This window comes from Lissotriton vulgaris, chromosome 9 (genome assembly GCF_964263255.1).
Source record: "Lissotriton vulgaris chromosome 9, aLisVul1.2, whole genome shotgun sequence".
Classification (NCBI taxonomy): Eukaryota; Metazoa; Chordata; class Amphibia; order Caudata; family Salamandridae; genus Lissotriton; species Lissotriton vulgaris.
In genome coordinates this window covers 688,278,110-688,299,309 of record NC_141697.1, presented here as the reverse complement: position 1 = coordinate 688,299,309, position 21,200 = coordinate 688,278,110, and the positions used below count along the sequence as shown (strand labels likewise).

At 42.6% G+C, this 21,200-nt stretch overlaps 1 protein-coding gene across 1 annotated transcript in view; it reads left to right on the top strand.

Moving 5' to 3' along the window:
• PPP5C (protein phosphatase 5 catalytic subunit) overlaps positions 1-21,200 on the top strand; it is a 349,815-nt gene that overhangs the window by 144,587 nt on the left and 184,028 nt on the right. Inside the window, exon 4 of the mRNA XM_086938408.1 lies at positions 3,050-3,171. Within this exon, the coding sequence (XP_086794534.1) occupies positions 3,050-3,171 (122 nt within the window). The remainder of the gene's footprint in view (positions 1-3,049; positions 3,172-21,200) is intronic.

Sequence of the window (21,200 nt, the reverse complement as noted above, 5' to 3'; positions counted from 1 at the left end):
GTGAACCGGGAGAAGCCCAGCTTGTTCCCGGCGTGCCGAGCGGCGAGAGCCCCTGACGGATTGAAAGGAATACGATGGAGCCATGCTGCCTGCCGTATCTGGGAACTAACATATACCACAAGCAAGCAGATCTTTTGGAGGGAAATGTAAACAGAGCAGTGTGAGGGGTCTAAGGGAGCATGACGTTCTGGAGTACTTTGCCACTTTCAGTGGCAGGAAGGGTTGCGCTTCTAAAGATGGTGGCCCTACTTAGACTGTTATATTACTTCAGGACACTGCCGATTTGGATCCCGGGCCTGGTGTTTAGGAAGCTCAGAACAATGGTGGGAGGATTTCTATAGGGGAACTGCAGGAGGCGGGTGGCTCTTACTAGGATGATGAGGCCTAGGGCAGAGGGGGGATGGGCAGTCCAAGACAACTACAGTGGCTCACGCAGGCGGTTGCTCGAGATTTCAGGGGGCAGGATGGCCAGGAGGACCAATGGTTACTGCAACATGTGCTGTCCTTTGTGATCCTGGGCCAGAGGTTGCGGGCCGATTCATTGACCCATGAGGAGAAAGCGCTAAGAGCATGCTGGAATAGAAGCAAGCGTAGGACAAGCGGAGGTCGCCCGTATGCCATGGAGATACCCCTAGGAATGTGTGCGGCCCTACCCACCTGGAGGGGATTGGTCAGCATTGGCAGAGTTAGAGGAGCTGGGGATGCAGAGGATCGGAGACCTATATGAGGAGGGTGTTCCCTTCCCTTACCAAACAGTACAGGATAGATACGGCTTGCCCAGAGGTGACTTCCTGCTGCACTGGTAATGGCGATTCAGAAGCACTGGGGGGGGGACGGCTGCTGGAGCCATAGACATCCTTGACATGCCAATACTTAGTGATGGCGGCAGGGACAATGAAGGCTGTAACGTCCCTATATATGTGACTGGTGGAGGAGGGGCTTCAGCCGCTGACTCAGCTGCAAGGAAAATGGGAGGTGGACCTGGGTAAGGATATACCTGAATCGAAGTGGGCTAAGCTAATGGAGCGGGCATGGAAGGGTACGCAAAATGCTAGATTCCAACTTATTCAATTCTACAACATACAGAGAGCGTACTTGACCCCGGCTCTGATAAATACATATTTAATGTGGAGTCGGCATGTTGCCCCAGATGTCAGCTGAATGCTGCAGGCTTCCAACACATGATGTGGAGTTGCCCGCAGTGGTTGAAGTCTTATACGGTGTGACGGTTAGGCAGATAGAACCCAGCATGGGCGCATGCATACTGCATTGGTTTCCTCACACGGCGCGTACAAAGGTAACAAGCAAATTCATTGATCTGGGGTTACTGTTAGCCAAACAGGAACTTACCAGCAATTGGAAATCCAGGCAGGGTCCTAGCATAGAGCGATGGAAAGCAGAATTCTGGGCATGGGCGGCTAGTGAGAGTACAGTTAGGTTCCACCTGGCCAAAAGAGCGAGTAATGAAAAGGCGTTGGAGACGGCGCAGGCATGGGAAGCCTTGGTGGTGCTGCTGACGATGCCGGAGCTGGACTCTGACTCTGACTCTTCAGAGGCCTCTCAGGAAAATGCTAAAGCACCCAACCCGTAGGCAGGTTTGGGGAGGCTGTAGGGGAAAGCCGGCAAGATGCGATAGACCAAGAATTAAGAAGCAACCTGAACACAATAGGATACTGGCACATCCTGCACCGCACCTTGCAATGGACTGAAAATCCTGGATCAGACTACACAGAGCACACCGGTGAAAGACGTTAAGTGGGAGGGGGGAGGGAGGCAAACTAATGCGGGAGCTTGAAGTGGAGCATCCACTGAAATGATTGATGTATTGGAGACATCTAGTGGTGATAACACTAGTTAAAAGAAACTGGGCTGGGAAGACTAACATGATAATGATTCTGATCTAGAAACGAGTCTCACTGTTGAAAACGACTATTTTACAATGTAACCAGTACGATGCCCCTAATGTATATGTGCCTGTATGGGGGGTTATATTCAGGTTGAAAAATCAATTAAAAAAAATAAAAAAGTACACAGTTAAAATCTCCTGCCCATATTATTGGCACTCCCACAAACGGAAATCAGTAACTTATTAAATGCCAGATAAAACCCACCATCTTCCCCATTCAGGGCATAAACATTCAGTAGGCTTATCTCCACACCTTCCAGTGAACCATGCACCACCGCATACCTTCCCTCTACATCTGCTATGTAACCACACTCTTGGAATGGGATCTGCAGGGCCACCCAAATCACCACTCCCCGAGCATTTGTGGAGTAAGTGGCCGAGAACATCTGTCCCTATCCTTTTCTTGTGCTGAGAGCAAACTAAGCAAAAGTTGAGTATGGGAAAGATTGAAACATATCGGTGGGCTTCGTTTTTCTGTATAAGTGCTGCAGCATGTGGTTGTTCCTCACACTTTGAGTGAGCACAAGTGAAGAGAGGTATTACCTTTTGAGATATCCGGTGCCTCAGGTCAGAAGTGAGCACAGTGAAATCCTCATACGGTGGATGAATTCATACTGTCTGCAAGCAAAAACTTTGCTCTTGACACCAAGGGGAGAAAGTCGAAGCTTTGTGAGAGTGTTCAAACTTAGCGGGCAGTGTTTGGGTGGGGATCCAATGGGCAAGTGGGCAGTGTTTTAAGAGTAAGAGCATGTACATGTGAGACTGAGTAGATGCTGGCTGTATAAATGCTGGCTTGGAAGTGTAGATATTTTCTGAGAATCCTCCCTTAGTTGAAGGCATTGTAGGTGGCATCAGGCATTGACTATTCTTTTTGAAAGTATTCCCTCCAACTTGATTACTTTCCTGCACTTTACACCTTTCCCCCAAATGGGTGGGTGGCATGCATTCCTCTTCTTAATTTGGGTTCTCTGTTCCATTCCTCATCACCTATACCCTCTGCAACACATTGTCCACATGTCTTTCCATTCTCTAACTGCCTTTTTTTTCTCTTCCCCCATCAATAACTTTCTATGTATCTCCGTCGCAGTAATCAATCAGTTACATTCTCCCGCATTATTTTTTCCTCTTTTTGTCTTTTTGCAGCTATCGAGGATGAATACATTGGACCCAAGATGGAGGATGGGAAAGTGACATTGCAGTTTATGACTGACCTAATGCAATGGTATAAGGACCAAAAGAAGTTACACAGGAAATTTGCCTATCAGGTACGTTCACATAATTTCCTGTTCAAAATATTTTATTAGGATTTTTTGTAGACAAGACAAACAAAAAAAAGATAGTGTTGGTATATATGGTGAATAGTATGAACACTAAAATATTATCATAACCAAATCATTATACCACAAACAATTTTTTATCATAGTCATAGAAGCAGTAAAATTGTGAAAAAGGGAACAAACGAGGCTACTCCTCAAAACATTAGTTATACAAGTTGTTAATAGAAGCAAATAGTGTTATTAAATATTTTATAAATTAGTATTGATATAATCTTCAATTGGTTTCCATAACTGTTGAAATGACTATGTATTTTTTTAATGGTCTCCTGTAATAAAATTGGGCACCAGAACTAATAAAAATAACATATGACCACCATGCTTAAATTGATATTGTTTCAGATGATTCCCAATTGGAAGTAATGGATTTAATAGTAATAGAAATAATGAGATTAAAAGGTTTAGACTGGGGTTCCAATAAGGTGGATGAAAGAACGTAAGATTTGACAATAAGCATGCTGTAAGTAATGGTCTCAGAAATAGGAAGTATTTTAACAATGATATTCCAAACATTCTTCCAGAATTGAGATGTTGCATTACATTAAAAAAGCAAATGTTTCAAAGTACCATCATAACATTTGTAGTTCCAACAAATGGACCTATTCCCATGTCTGACGGACCTAAGTCCTTCTGACATCGGCCCGGAGCTGTAACCGACCGACCTGCTGTCGTCTGTTACAGCCCTGGTAGTACGATGCGACCAAACAGGGTTCTGTCGCATTCGTATACCTTACAATGCAAGCATGCTTTCTGACCGGAAAGCATGCTTGCATTGCTCAAAGCAGGGGTGCCGATCAACCCTGCACCATGTGGCCGGCACCCCAAGTTGCCTGCCACCGGGTGCAGGGATCAATGGAGGGGCACCATAGGTGCCCCCAGGCGGCCATCCGGCGGCCTCGCACCCACCCCCAGAGACAGCTTCCGACTGCCTTTTCATGCCAGACAGACCGGCACGAAAAGGCAGTGAAAAGCTGCCATTGTACTCCCTTGGTCGCACAGAGGCGACCGGGGGAGTACTGAAGGATTTCCGGACTGCGGACAGGCTCTCTGAACCTACCGTCCATAATCCGGTAATCCGAGTCTGATTCCTTCCCGACCAAGCCCATCGGAATGGCTCGGTCGGGAAGGAATCTGACCTTGACTGAACGATTCGGTCGGAAGGGCTCTGAATATGGTTCTGAGCCCTTCCGGCTGAAATCGGAATCTGCCCCAAAGTGGGGAGTCAATGAGTTTAGCCTTCAATAATTTATAGGGGGTCCATATACAATTGAATAGAATAAAGGTGTTAGGGACAATGATACAGGAAACCATCCTGAAATATTGATGGGGCACATTTGTCTCCACTCTTTTAACGAAAAATTCAAGGAAAGTTCTGCATTCCAAAAGGTGGATAAAACGTGAAGGTTAGTAGCATTTGTACAATGAAGCTGTTTATAACATTTAAAGACGGTATGTTGAGAGGCAGAAAAAGCTTTAATGCAACAATACCGAATCTGGAGTCTTAATTTGGGGTAGCATATTTGGATAAGTGCTAAGCAGTGTGTTACAAATAATTTCATATTTAAGAGTTTCGGCATTGGGTAGCATGAATCTGGCCTGTAGTTTAGAGAAAGATAATAAAGCATCTTCATAAATATCCTGGAGAAAGAAAATGCCAGCCGAAATCCACAGATTCCAGAATGTAATTTTACGGTAAAATTTTAATATAGAATTATGTCAAAGGGAGATCCTATTAGAATCTGAAATACGTGATGAAAAGGATGTGTCAAAATCAGTAATCATGAATTTAGTCGACACAATGATGGAGGAAGATTTAAAGAGTTTATATGACTTAGATATGGACAAAAGTGATGGGAGAGGAAATGGTAACACTAAATTGTGCTCAATCAACCATTTAGGAGAATAGCTAGGGTCTAAACATGTAAACCAAAGTGAACCTTGTTTTAAAATAAATGCTTTATGGTATTTAAAAAAAATCGAGCATATAAAATCCTCCATTCAGTTTGGATAATTTAAGTTTAGTATAAGTAATACGAGGGAGTTTGTGGTTCCATATAATTTTGGAAATAAGTTTGTCAATTGTTATGTAGACTGAGAGAGGCAATTGTATAGGGACCATAGACAAAGTATAGAAAATAATTGGAGTAATACCATTTTAATGGTTTCAAGTTTCCTTCACCAGGATAAATATAGAGTGGATGATTGACAATTCTTTTCAACAATTTTGGTAAATAAAAAGTCATAATTGAGAGTGACAGAGTGTTTTAAGGAAAGTGAAAAGAGTATACCTAAATAGTCGATTTTCTCTTTGCCAAATAATTTCCGTATTGTCTAGTATTGAAGGAGTGCAGTGAATGTTCAGGGGAAAAAATTCAGTTTTAGGAGTACTCGAGGTATAACCAGAAACAGTAGAATAATTACGTATAACCTTTAAAACCGCAGTTAGAGATGTGGCTAGATTACTAAAATATAATAGAACATCATCTGCATAGGCAGACGTCTTAAGGTTAACATTAGATAACTTAATTCCTTCAATATCAACAGATTTTCAATTGTGGGAAATTAAAGTTTCAATTGCTAACAAAAAAGAAGAGGTGACAATGGACAGCCTTTTCGGGTTCCTCCATAAAGAGAAAAGGGATTTGAAAATTGACCATTAATAAAGAGTCTGGCAGAAATGGAGTCCTATACAGTCAAAATAACTTTTTATAAAATGGTTACGAAAATTACAAGAAGTGTTTGAAAAAGAAATTGCCAGTAAACCTTATAGAACGCTTTCTCCGCGTCTAAAGCTAGGGGGCCGGCAGGAGAGGTAAGGGTAGAAGCCTTATCAATTACATGTAAAAGGAGTCTTGTGTTCTTAACAGAGAAATGTTGACATAAATCCAGATTGATCAATATGGATAAGGGATGACAAAATTCGAGCTTATCTGGTGTCTAGGATTTTTGCAAACATTTTACAATCCCGGTTGATCAGAGAAATAGGACGATAATTTGAAATTTTAGTGTGGTCTTAATCTGGTTTACGTAAGACTATAATTGATGCTTCTGTAAAAGAGCCACCGAGTAAGCCAGATTGAGCAAATGTAGTAAATAAATGATATAGGTGAGGAATGAGTGTCAGTAAAGGCTTAATAAAACTCTGCAGGAATGCCACCAGGGCATTGAGATTTTAGAGGTTTAACTCCATGGCTGCTAGAGCAATTCCCGCTGGGTGCTGAAATATTCAGAAACCCATGCTCCATGACGAGCTCAGCTCGTCATGAGTGTATGAGAGGTGTACATCATGACGAGCTGAGCTCGTCATGAGCGTCGAAGGTGTTAAGTGACTGAATAGCAAGTAGAACTTCATCTGTCGTGATGGGGTTATCTAATTGTATTTTATCCGATTTTGGAAGTTGTGGCAGATTGGCAGCAATTAAAAAATATCAATAATTTGAGAATCTAGAAGATTCGGGTTATTATATAATAAAGAGTAAAATTGAAGAAATTCATCTATAATATCTGATGTCCATACAGCAACGGTATCGTTGTGCCTGTGGATAGCGCAAATTTGATTCCTATCTTTCTTGTTGCAGAGATAATTAGCTCAAAGTTTTCCTGACTTGTTAGCATTGAAAACAAATATAGATCTCTGGTTGGTAATTTAGATACGGGCTATTTTATGCAACATTGATTTATACTCCTATCTACATTTTTGCAGTAAGGTTTTAAAATTAAGATAAACAGTTTGCAATCTGTTTCTCTAGGTGTAATAAATTGGTGTTAAATGATTCATTCTCACGTGCCATTACAGAAATAACAATTCCTCTCAACCTTTAAAAGCATACTCATTTATAATAGGGGAGGTAACATCATCAGGATTATGTAAAAAATATTCATGACTAGCTTTTAAAATGGTATCCTTTTGAGCGTCTTGAAGAACAACATCGATATTCATGCTCAACGGGAATGAGCGACTGAAAAATTACCTGTTTGTAAGTGAAGCGAGATTATTGCATGATCTGAAATTTCAATACTACCAATAGTAGGTCGAGTTATTGTTTTCACTAAGTCTCTAGACACCAACAAATAATCTAAGCCTGAGTGAGAGTTGTGGGTAATGGAGAAAAAAGTTAATTCTTTTTGGGTGGGGAAATGTAGTCTCCAAATATCGACCAATTTAGTTTTTTTAAACAATGTTCTGAGGGAATGAAACGCTTTGGGAGGAGCATATTTAGCTGAGGATAGTCCATCTAAAAGTGGGTCACTAATCAAATTAAAGTCGCCCCCCCCCCCCCAAATTAATGAGACTTTCCCAACTTGAAGAATCTCAGAGGTAATATGAGACCAAAAATTAAGGTCATCTGCTTTTGGTCCATAGATATTAATTAGGTGTTAAATCATATCTTCAATTTTACTAAAAGAAATCTACCCTGTGAGTCAGATTTTTTTTATCTAGAACTTGTAGCTGGAGATTTTTTGAAAGAAGAGTAGCCCCGCCATTCTTTTTACGTTGCTCAGGGGAGGAGATAATTTGTCCAACCCACTTCTTTTGCATATTTTCTAAAATTAGTTCATTAATGTTGATTTTCTGTAATAAGCAAATATCAGCTTTTTGCCTATGTAAGTAGTCTAAAATCTTTAATCTTTTGACTGGATGACGTAACCTTTGATATTCAATTAAACAACTTTAACTTTAGGAGAACTATTCATAATTTATAAGGTGGAAAAAAAGAAAAAGAGATTGGAGGAAATGCAATATACAACAAGAGTATAATAAGAGACCAAAGAAGTAGCCAATTAACAAAAAGGGCAAAAAGCAAGTAAACCGATATATACAACGTAGGAACGAACTTACATAAACAATGAAGAGACACACATGTGCATCCCAAGAAGAGAGGAGGGTTGTGCACCCATGCTAAACAAGCATTTGCAATGCAATAGGGCTCGCATTAGTAAAGTTAGAGGTATTCGTATTGTAAATGACAAATTTTTTATTTGTTTTTGTTTTGAAAATAGCTAAATTAATAACTTTGTCATTTACAATGCCAATAGTGTTAACTTTTGCAAACGTGACACCTATAGCATTTGTAATGCACTATGTGTTGTATTTACATGACTTGGATGTATTAATATTAAAAATAACAATGGGTTGTATTTTTTTCAATATTTAATACTTAAATAAAACTTATTGTAATTTATAATGGCAATAGCTTAAACTTTTGCAAATAACTTTTTGGATGATTATGTTTAGTTTATTTTATTGTGATGCAAATACAAGAACAGAAGTGAAATATTAAAAAATGTTTGTGACATTTGTAATAAAGTTTGAAACATTGAGAGAACATATTTGAATCAGTTGTTGTTGAATGGTTTCACAGATTGATGCTGTGGTGGCTCTGAGTGATGCTGTGGCGTTCAGTGATGCTCTGGTAGCGCATAGTGATATTGCGGTGCCCCTGAGTGATGCTGTGGTGATGCGATGGATAGTGAAGGCGATAGATAGATAGATAGATAGATAGATAGATAGAGGGAGGGTGAAATATAGATAGAGGTAGGGCGAAAGATAGATAGAACGAGGGCGAAAGATAGATAGAGGGAGGGCAAAAGATAGATAGAGGGAGGGCGAAAGATAGATAGAGGGAGGGGGAAAGATAGATAGAGGGAGGGCGAAAGATAGATAGAGGGAGGGCGAAAGATAGATAGAGGGAGGGGGAAAGATAGATAGAGGGAGGGGGAAAGATAGATAGAGGGAGGGCGAAAGATAGATAGAGGGAGGGCGAAAGATAGATAGAGGGAGGGGGAAAGATAGATAGAGGGAGGGGGAAAGATAGATAGAGGGAGGGCGAAAGATAGATAGAGGGAGGGCGAAAGATAGATAGAGGGAGGGCGAAAGATAGATAGAGGGCGGGCGAGAGAGGCAGGGCAAGAGGGCGAGGGATGGAGTGTGGGCGAGGGATGGAGTGTGGGCGAGGGATGGAGTGTGGGCGAGGGATGGAGTGTGGGCGGGGGAGGGATGGAGTGTGGGCGGGGGAGGGATGGAGTGTGGGGCGGGGGAGGGATGGAGTGTGGGGCGGGGGAGGGATGGAGTGTGGGGCGGGGGAGGGATGGAGTGTGGGGCGGGGGAGGGATGGAGTGTGGGGCGGGGGATGGATGGATGGATGGAGCGGTGGTGTGGAGTTGAGCGGTGGTGTGGAGCCATAAAAGCACTTCTTCTATAGCAATAGGCGCAGGCTAACTATTATTGTGCGTGACGTGTTACCACAAAGGTAACAAATTTGAAATGTGGCTCAGCGTCAGGGCTGGATTAGTATATCATTGCGTCATATTGGGTATACAAATAAGCAGTACGGCATTTATTTTCATAGTTTTATAATGCACTAGTAACGGCAAATGAACTGTGTGCACATTACACACGTGTTTTTTAATATGGTGTGATAACGGCAAATGAACTGCGTGCACATTACACACGTGTTTTTTAATATGGTGTGATAACGGCAAATGAACTGCGTGCGCATTACGCACATGTGTTTTTTAATACCACACACATGCTGTGCTAGCAATTTAGCACAACATGCTCCTAACATATAGAGCAAAAGGGTTAAAGGCAACTTTATATGCAAATGTTACTGAAGCGCTAGTAAAGGGAAATAAATCACCAATATGGCGCTAGCTGGACGCGCCACATTGACTGTCTCGATGTATTTAAAAAGAGCGAAAGCTGAAGGGTGAGGCAACTTTATAGACAAAATGCTATTAACAATGCAAACTATAGGGCTCACCACAGAAAAGCTACATATAAAATGCTAAGAAACGGATAACTAGTACATTGCAGCATAATGGGCATACAAATAAGCATTACAGCATTAATTTTATTGTTGATAATGCACAAATAACGGCAAAAAAACTGCGTGTATATTACGCACATGTGCTTTTTAATATCACATGCATGCTGCGCTAGTAATTTAGCACAAAATGCTTTTAACAACATATAAAGCAGAAGGCTTAAAGGCAACTTTATATGCAAAATGCCATTACCGATGCAGAGAAGAAGACGTTCTATAGAAGCACTTCTTTTGTAGCAATGGAAGCCAGCCTAACTCCATTATCGTGCGCTAGGTGTTACAAGGATAGCAACAAATGGGACATGTGGCGAGGCGCCAGGGTAACTTAACTGTTAGTGTTGAGGTGCTAGCAGGAAGGAAATAAATGACCAATATGGAGCTAGTTGTACGCGCCACATTGTCTGCCTTGATGTATTTCAAATAAAGAAAGCTAAAAACTGCAAACGCGCTAGCAAAGCTGCATACATAGCTAGATCGTAAATTTAGTCAATGTATTTTAAACCTGTTAAAGCCGAAAATTTAAAATACGGCAGCTAGCTTACATAGGTAAAACGCAACTTTAGTTAATGCAATTTTAATCATCGAAAATGTACAGCTGAAAAAGTGCGCTTTCACAGATTGATGTGCAACATTGTCTGCGTCCATATATTTTCAACCACAATTTGTAAAAATGCTTAATAACGCATGTACGCCAAAGCACAAGGCCTGGCACAGAAGCAGTTTTTGTGTAGCAATGGGCGTCAGGCTAACATAAGCATTCTGCATGAGTTGGTATCAAGAAATGCAAATATTAGAAAAGTGTCGGGCCATAGCAATTTAAGTGCTACGTTTTGAGGCGCTAAGAAAGAGAAACAAATCACCTATATGGCGCTAGCTGGACGCGCCACATTGACTGTCTCGATGTATTTAAAAAGAGCGAAAGCTGAAGGGTGAGGTAACTTTATAGACCAAATGCTATTAACAATGCAAGCTATAGGGCGCACCACAGAAAAGCTACATATAAAATGTTAAGAAACAGATAACTAGTAGATTATTGCAGCATAATGGGCATACAAATAAGCATTACAGCATTAATTTTATGGTTTATAAGGTGGGCACAAGGAAGGCCCTGATTACAACTATATGTTTAAAAATCGCCTCGTTCCTAAGCGAAAGGGAGTGCCAAAATAGCAAAATACAATTTATCTGAGTTTCTGAAAACACTTCTACAAGATCTATAAACACCATGGGGCTTATTTACAAGCCCCTTGCGCTACTTCTGCGTCACTTTTAACATGGGAAAAGTGATGGAAAAGTGGCGCAAGGGGCTTGTAAATCTGCCCCCATGTTCCGTTTAGCGCACCTTAGATTTGTGATGTTTATGCAGTAAGATTATTCTCTGACAGCCCCTCTGCTGCCTCTTGAGGCAGGTATGTACTAATTCAAATACCTAAAAGTAAAATGAATTAATTGACCTTATATGCAGGAGTGAGCCCAGAAGTTGCATGTGTCTAACAAATTGCCTAACTTATGCCTGAGATACCGATAGGAGAAGTTTGACTGACTATTTGTTTTTTTTCTAATAGAATGTATGATGCGTTCTCCTCAAAAAGGGTTCCACAGTTCCCCTTCCAAACGCAGTAGCAGGTCGAAGAGTCATTTTTTAAAGAACATGAGCAAAGCGTAGCCCACAAGCAGGGATCCCCGAAACTGGCTACCAAGCATGTAGTGCGTGTAAATTCTGTTTTAGTGGGTAGGGAGAGCTGAAAGTGCAGCTTTCTATTGCCTACGGATCCATGACAGAAAATACAAGCCAGGATGCTGTTCACAAGTGGAGCGTGTTCTTCTGATAGTGGTGTCAGAAAAACCACTAAAGGGCTTCTGTGCCTGGATCTGAGGAAGTGTAGTTTAAAATAGTGCAGAAAGCTATTTCTGTGCCCAAAGACTCCTGCCGATAATGCTCCATCACCAGCAGGGGGTGCCGTTTCACCCGCAGTTACGTGCCTTGATCTTGGTTTGAATGGTTTTATATGTTAGCTCTTTCAAGTGCTTGCTTGCAAGGCTAACGCCCTTTTAAATAACCACGCAAGCAGTATTAATCGCTGGCTGATGCAAAGATCAGCAGACAGTCTGAATGAAGAAAACAGGTTCCGATTGCGGCAGGGCCTACTTGGGATTTCATCATTCTAAAACAGATGAAATCTGGAGCAGTCTTTTTCTACACTAGACGTTCTTAAAGCTTTTGAAAAGTAGGTGACACTGGCTGACCTTAGGGTTTCCATGTTCAGCAGACTGACTGCTCAAGCAAACTTGAGAGGGCGCATTCATTATTGGAAGGATGCTCATGCGGCAGAAAGTGCACAGTCGGTGTGAGGAGGGTGCAAACTCTTCCTGAAGAGTGTACTCACTCTGGGACGATGCACGTGCTCTGTGGAGACGGCGCATACATACATTTGCTAGAGCCAGCCAACTGTCTCGGAAGGTTGGCAGTGCGCGCAGTCTGGGCCGAGGGCACGTGGTTGGTGCCGGTTGGTTATGGGCTGTGGTGAAGATGAATGGATGTTGAAATACTGAACGTCCCTCCCCCGGTCTACTAGGCGTTTTCCCCCTCCGCTTGGACCACAGAGCACGCAAGTTCAGATTAGTGCTGCTTATGTTATGTGGCTACATGAAAGTCGGGAGCAGTCGGACCCCACTTAAAAAGTATAGGTGGTGAGACCCGTATTAGGGGATGGCAAATGCGTTTGCGCCCTCTTTAGGCATCATGTGCAACGTGCTGCAATGGTCACGCATTTTGTTATTAATTGTAATATTCATAGAAACAATAATAAAAAAACAAAAAATAATGGCATTATTAATAACCGCAGCGAAAATAAGTAAGTGTGTTGAAAGAAAATATAGTAGTCCAATGGCATGGCAACACTAACATCAAATCGCTAGATAAATACAGACGGTGACATTTTCCATGGCTAAGATCTTAACCTTGAGGACACTGATTAAAGGCAATGTATTCTTTTTTTGTTAACTCTTTGTTGGCATCAGATTTCAACCAATAATTATCGTCCAACCCTGATACAATTCACCTTACACCATGTGGCAATTTATACCGAATCCGCAACGTATATTTAACTTGTTCAGAAAGCGAAAACATAATGATATTAATGTTATTATAAAGCGCTTCGCCATAGGGGTTCAAAGAGCTGTACATGGCAATGGGGGTAGAGTGAGCTCCAACTTCAAATGAAAATCCGGGTGCGCCTTTCTTACCGATTAGAAGCATTTCGGGAACCCGATTAGTGGGTGAAACCCATTCTCGCCCCTCACTCGGCAGAGTAAGGAGAAGCTCTCAGATCCAATTAATGAAAAGTAGCATGCAGCAAGTTCCTCTTTTCATAATAGCGCAGAGAAGCACTGTCAGCACTTGGAGGCAGACGAGGCGCTACTCTACCCAGAGCACGCTCAGCCTTCTCATAGCTGCAGCTACATACGATTATTGTCAGCGCTTAGAGGTAGACGAGGCGCTACTCTACCCAGAGCACGCTCAGCCTTCTCATAGCTGCAGCTACATACGATTATTGTCAGTGCTGTTAAAGGCAGGTCATCCACTGTAAATACCACTGGGAGAAAGTTAACGTGCTGCACTGAGCCCAATGAGAAGGCAAGCAATGTCCTGGAAATAGAGCGACAGACGTGATGTAGGCAGAGAGTCCAGGCAGGCCCTACCACAGATCACTGGCACGTTATAGCTGATTAAGCAACATGTATATCTGTCTCCCCATAGCCACCGCAAGAAAGTGCTGTTTGACCGGACCACCGTAATGCCCAACAGGCCAATTAAAAGTACCGAATGTGGCCAGGGTAAAACCACAGCCTGGGATTTAAATGGCTGAGCTAGGTTGTGAGCAATTAGGCGAAAAGGGAGATTGGAGAAAGGAAATAAAGCGGGCACATTCTGGGGGTAGAGAGAGTAGAGAAACAGAGGTGTAAGTAAAAGAGCGTGATAGAGAAAAGAAAATAGCAGAGAGGTGCTTAAAATAAAGAGACATGGCCTGGCGGCCGTGAATAATTAGGGGGAAGGAGAAATGCGAGACCCGGCCGTGAAAGTGAAAGTACGGGGGAAGCTTCAGAAGCCTGTGGGAGGGAGGCTGATTGCTTTGATGTGGACACGAGGAGGAGGGGGGAAGAGAAATGCACGGCTCTCGAGGCAGGCTGGTTAGGAAGCAAATGGCAAGGGAGGGAGGTTGAGGCTTTGATGTGGGGAGTCACAAGTGAAGTGAATAATTTGGGGAGGAGAACTGGCAGGCTGATGGGCAGAAGGCTCAGGCAAGCTCGTGCACGAGGCGGCGTGCACTTCCCAAAATCCTCTGACAGCCCTTGGCCTTAAGAAATGGTTTGACTGCATTAGGGCTCGTTTCCTATTCCTGCGTAATAGGAAAGGACGAGCCCTAAAAAGGACTGTCATAATAATGACAGGAGGAATACTGACTTAACACCAAATATATCTAAAAGATACCACACAGGAGTAAAACATAAACAGTAATACTATCTGAATAAATTCAAGTTTGAGAGTCATGAGTAATCATTGTTAGAGAAGATTGGTTATCCAGAAATGCTTGAAGATCTTCTGGCCGATGAAAGGATTTGGAGACGTCGCCTTTCCATATACGCACAGTGGTTGGATCGGAGAGCTCACACTTGAAGCTAGAGTCTCTCAGTCGTGGTCTCAAAGCTGCAGAATCTCGTTGCATTGTAACAGTCTTTGGCGAAGTCTGATAGATGAAAATCCTCGAGCCATTAACTAGAAGAAGAGAAGGAGTCTCACAAGCTGCCTTCCTGATAAGGACGAGGTGGTGATGGCGTAGAAACTTGAAGATCACTTGCCTAGGTTTATTTTGGCCTGGTTTATGGTGAGATGGAATATGATGTGCTTTATCTATCTCAAAATTTTCTGAGAACTTCACATTCAATAGATTAGGTAGCAAATTCTCTAAATATCACCTGCAGTCATACCCTTCAAAATCTTCAGGCAAATTAAAAATACGTAAGTTATAGTGCCTATTCCTGATCTCTAACTCAATTAATCTAGTGTTAATGAAGGGGATTTTTGTAACCATTGGTAATATCTTATCAGTCTTGGTTACAGTGTCATGCAACTTGATCTCATTATCTGCAACCTTCATTAAAAGACTGGCCATGTATTTCCGTATATTTTTTATTTCCATGGCAATATTTTCAGTGTTTGATCGAACAGCCTTTAATTCCTCCAAAATAGTAGTAAGTAAGGGTTCCAATTAATCTACCATTTTTTATTTTAAAGGTGGAGGAGAAACTGTCTGTTTACGTGTATTTGCTGCAGACTTACTTTCCATTCTAAAGAAAATGACAAAACCAAGGCCATAGTTGTCAAAATGACAAGAGAAATAAAATTGAAAATGTTCAAACCAGTGCAGCAGCTAAAACTAGCTGTGGGAGGAAAACGAAGCTGCGCCCTCTTAGTGTAGGACTCTGCCTCCCTGACAGGAACTCTGAAGCAAGCTGAGGGAAGTCTCGGAGGAGAAGAGCCAGAAGCCAGAGGAAGTCCAGAAGCTGCAAAAATCGCCGGAAAAAGTAGAAGAGACACTCCTCAGTTAACATGTACGCCGGGCTTATAACAGGAAATGAGTTAATCCTATATAATTCGGCTTAATTACCTCGTACGGACGGGTGAGCCGGAGCCAAAATGCAAGCCGCCATCTTGATTTGCGCTCTTGCGCGTCTCCTCGTTTACAATATGTCAGGATTGGCACAGAACTCTATTAATTTGGACTAGCACATGTACTGTGATGAAGCAGATAAATGTACTTTTCAAGAACTTTGATCCATATCTAACTACTTGCTTGGTGACGGTCACACTGGCTTTCACCTGCAGCAGGGATAAAAACCTTGGTCCTTAAATGTTAGAAGCAATAACTACTCCAAAGAACAGAAGCTGTTTTTGTGTCTTGTAACTTTTAGACAAGTTTGTGGCCAAGTCAAAGTCAAATGATCTTTATTCGGAGTAGATACATCCATAAAAGTACATATACATTAAAAATAATCATGGTTAAAACAACGAATACATCATATTAGTGCAATTAGTAAAGGCCGGTAATGATTGGTACAAGTTTGTGGCGTTGAACACCCTTCTTGACAGGCATGCAGTCTATGCGGGAGCAGGAAGCTCCTTTATAATCCGGATCTCTTCATTCCTCTGAAGTTGTTCCCACCAGGTCAAGTTTGGCTTTCATCTCTCCTTTTTATGTTCCATAATGTGGAAACCCAAAAGACTCCTCTGTCTCAGCCTCTTTAATGTATACATGGGTGCCTATCCCACGTTCTTCATGCGTATAAGGTTAGCTACCATTTGTATGCGAATTACACACTGATCCTACAGAGCCTAGAATTTGATTAATTCAAAACCAAGCAACAAGGTATATGTGTCTCCTCAACAGCAAAGACCACTTTATCTTGGCCTTAACATCTTTACATTGGTTTCATATTAAAATGGGGACGTGCTTCTCAGTAGCCGTGAGGGTAACGGCTTTGTTTCCTAGATTCTTACCCTGCGAGGGGAGTGGACTTTGTGGCAGCTATACCGCCGTGAGGGGAACAGCACAGCGATTGGAGCGTTGCAAGAGCTTCCTCTCCCAGCAGCGCCTTGTTGGCGTACCTACGTCATCCTTGCGCCTCCCGGAACCCACATAAGCGCTGCCAGTACTCCGCATCGCGGGACGCGCGTGGGCGGCGCCCGGGCAAAGCCCTGGCCAATGGCATGCCCGTCGGAGACCAGAGGAGGCCGGGCCGGGCCACACCCCCCCAACATTGAAGTATGGGTAAGCGAAAACAACTTTGTACACATGACCAAGGGGGCTTAAAGGCCAAAATACCCCGAAAGTCAGCTTCCATAGTTAATTATCTGACATCAGCAGTGGGGACATTAAATAAAGAGATTGAGAATGCCGAGAAGGAATTGGGTCTGGATACAAGTAACGCCCAAGTCGAGGGTATTACTCCGCCGGACCCTGTGTTTAAAATACCGGTTTCCCTGTAACCCATAGTTTTGTTATCCACACTGTCAATAGCGAATGAGGGCTAGATTTTTGAAGGATCTCAGGGGGGGGGGGGTGTCAACAACCTATCTGACAACTATGGCTTCAATCGTTGAGGTGAGAGTGGCACCAATAGGGCTTTCTGTGGAAACCCCGGGTAAAAGGAGATCCTCTAAAAAACTGAGCAAACGGGATAGAGGCAAAAAAAACACGATTCCACCTGGCAAAGGGAAGGCTGTTGGAGAGAACATTGACTTATCGGTACGGAACATAGTGGAGGATATCTTTTCCTCAAGGCTGGAGTCTGTTTTAACCACCATAGTCAAATACATTATTGATACCTTGAACACTTGTGTTGCAGGGACTTTGAGGAAATGTGAGCGTATTGATTCCTTTTTAGCTGCATCGCAAACTTTGTCTGTAAATTCCAGCTCAGCCCTGCCCTTGAAGGTCTATTTAGATCCTAAGCCAGTTATTGGGAAGTCTATTGGGGGTAATCAAAACCAACTTTCCCCTTCACAGGCTGGAGGGAAGACCGCTAGGATGGATGATTGCGTAGCTCCATTGGTCCTAGGGAGGGTGGTAAGGACATCAGTTGTGCTATCTCTAACTCTTCAACTAGGGTATTGGTGGGGGGCACTAGAGAAGCCTCACCGTTTCTTGTAAAGAGTAACGCACCAGAAGATAGCAGACTGGACCTTCCCACAGAAGCTACTCCCTTGGTTGTGATTCTAGTCAGGGTACCCCATTTAGGTAATGACTAGGAGGAATCTATTATTATTATTATTATTATTATTACATTTATTGAGCGCACAGCTACCCGGAGGTTTCCCGGCGCTTGCCTTGGGAACCCGTCCTGGCTTTCCCCTGTGAGATAGCCCCTACAGGGCATCCCCAAGGTGAAAGCCAGGCATCCCGCCGCAGGGGGGCGTTGTGGAGATTAAGCAAGCTTAATGCCCAGAGTTGCAGAGTGAGAACCCATGATTAGAGCAGGCACCGAAGCGAGAATTATCAAGTCCGTGGACATTTGAGCTCAAGACCCTGCCGCGTCGGGAATTGAACCCTGGTCCCGGGTCTGACCTCAGCTCCCGGGTCTGCCTGCTCCACACCGTGAGCCACACTTCTCTATGATGGCCCTTCTTGCAAAAGTAAGCAAATGGTGTGATGCCCACTGTGTTGGAATGATAATATCTCTTGCAATATTATCATGGTTAGACGGGTGGGGTGGGTGGGTAATCGTACTAAATTTATTGATGGTGATTGCATTATAGTAAACTTCAACAGACGGAATGTAGCTGGCAGGATGCTATGGGATTCCACAGAGCTCCAAAAGGTGAAGGGGCATCAGGGCAGTGCCCCTGGGCTTCTTCTATCCCCCAGGTAAAAGGTCAAATGCACCAGCTATGTTGCAGCTGAATGTACTACCTCGGAGGCATTGTCAATCTCTTCATGGTTTGTTTAATAATTAAAGGGGGGAATCCAATTGGGAAACTATAAGTAGGAGAAATACATTGGTTTTGCCTAACCCCCCTATGTTAAAAGGAGATGAAGGAATTGACTTACCCATATTAAACAGATTTTCTCCACTATCACACTTAGGTGAGAATGACTGACTAGGGTTATCAGTTGAATCTAATTCTGAAGATGGCCATAATTCTCATTTACTGGCAGCAGAGGCTGACCTTAATCCCAAAATCATTAGCTGGAACATCGCGGGTCTTCGATCCAAAAGCGATGTCCCTAGTTGGTTTATTTTTTATAAAACAATATGATGTAATCTCTCTTCAGGAGACTCGGGAGAAGGAGAGCAATTTTTGGTTGGATGGTTTTATATTTTTCTGCTTGCCAGCTCGTCCGAGTATAGCAGGTAGAGCAAAGGGGGGGGGGGGCTCGCCCTCCTTTTCTAATTAAAATTAAAAGGTTTAACGAAGAGGCTGGAGGCAACTTCCCACAACATTTACTCCATCTGCAGGCATTTTTAGAAATCTATAGGTCAAAACACACTACTTTTTATCACAATATTCTTATGGGCGATTTTAAAATCCATGTGTGTAATTTGAATTGTCATGTTAATCACTTGGGTCCTGAATATTCTGTGTTACCCCATTTTGAGCACATGCAACAGGGGGAGGTTCTGGATGACCTTCTGGCAGGTGCTGACTTGTTTTAACCTACCTTTAATGAGTCAAGTGAACCGTGTCCAACTTTTAAAGCTCGAGAAAGGGACACTATTATTGATTATATATTTGTGTCCCCCACAATACTAGCTAATGTTATATTCTATAATGCTCAGTTTTCTCCGTTCAGTGACCATAATCCAGTAATTTGGGAGTTAAATAGGGACGTGGTCCTTTTGGGCCTACTAGGAAGGCTTATAGGATCTAAGAGTTTTTCATCAAGGGACCAGGGGAGAAGACTTAAGGGGTCCAAAGTCATCCCTGAATCTTTCCATAGTGATCTGTGTGAGAAGGTCAAGCTTAAATTTGATATTTGTAAAGATCCTAGCACCCCAGGGATTGAGTTTATTAAAGCCTTTGAGGGCATTTGCAGGCAGGTAGCTCTGGATTTGACTGTTACATCCAAACCCAAATGGAATGATGGGGAAAGGTGGTTTGATGCTAATTGTTCTAGGGACCATAGCAAATTAATGCATGCCCTCAAGAAATCACCAAGAGAAAGGGAGCATATAGCTCAAGCGAGGAATTATTTAAGTTAGCTGTATCTTCCAGAAAAAATTAGATCAAAAAAGAGGCATGGAATGCACTCGTGGCCATCGAGGTTATTAAGGGCAGTTCCAGATTTTGGGCCATTATTAATGCTCCTTTTTTCTCGGGTCTGGAGAATGACCGTATGGAAACTAATATCACAGAAATTCAATGGTTAGATCATTTTGAGTCCATTTATGGACTCTGTGAGGGTCTAGAGTCCTCTCCGCCTTCAGAAACATATGGAGATTCATCAGGTTTAGTTTTTTTAGAGGACATCAAAACAGCTATAAAAGAGACCTCCACTAATAAAGCTCCTGGACCAGATTGTGTTCCCTCAGATTTGTATAAATGTGACCCTAAACTGTGGGCGAAGATTTTGGTAAATGTGTTTAATGCTGTAGTGGCTTCTGGGGTTCCTGCATCTTGGTCTAGGTCTATAATTATTCCGATATTTAAAAAAGGCCATAGAGGTGACCCACGTTGCTACAGAACAATGACACTGATTAATTCTGTAGTCAAGATTTTAGGGAAAGTGATTTTGGCTAAAGTTACTGATTGGGCTAATGAAAACGGGGTATTTTCAAATCTGCAATATGGTTTTAGAAAAGGGAGAAGTACTATGGACTAATGCCTTAATTTACATCTATTTACAAGCAAATATACGGTAGCCAAGGAGGGTTTCCTGTATATGGGATTTATGGACCTCACATCAGCTTTCGACCTGGTTAACAGATCGAAGCTGTGGTCCATTTAGCTTGCCTTGGGCATTGATCCAAGTCTGGTATATTCTTTGGCAGATCTACATTGGGATCTATTGGCTGCAGTCAGGGTCACTCAGGATGGCAAATGCACAAGACATTTTAAATCATGCAGAGGTGTGCGACAGGGTTGTATCCTGGCCCCTCTGCTTTTTACCCTTTACATAAATGATTTAAGTAAAACATTGGCCCAGGCAAGTTTGGATACTCCGCGTGTAGGGACACTACCCATTCCAGTTCTCCTATACGCAGATGACGCTGTTTTACTGTCTCGAACTGCCGTGGGCCTCCAGAGGCTTTTGGATGCTTTTGTTTTTTTTTGTGTTCTTTGAATTTAATAGTGAATATTGCCAAGTCTCATGTTATGATTCTGAGGCATAGAAATAGAAAGTCCAAATCCTTCACTTGCAATGGAGAGGTGGTGTCTAGAGTATCCTCTTTCACTTATTTGGGTGTACTTTTTGATGAAAGAGGCTCATGGGTCCCCCAATATTAATTTTAAAAAATGCTGTCGTTAGATCCACCTCCGCATTATTGGGGTTTGCACTGCGCTTGGGAGCTAGGCCTTTTGAAGCCATTCTTTCCATCAATAGAGCAAAATGCCTGGCCATTGCTACGTAT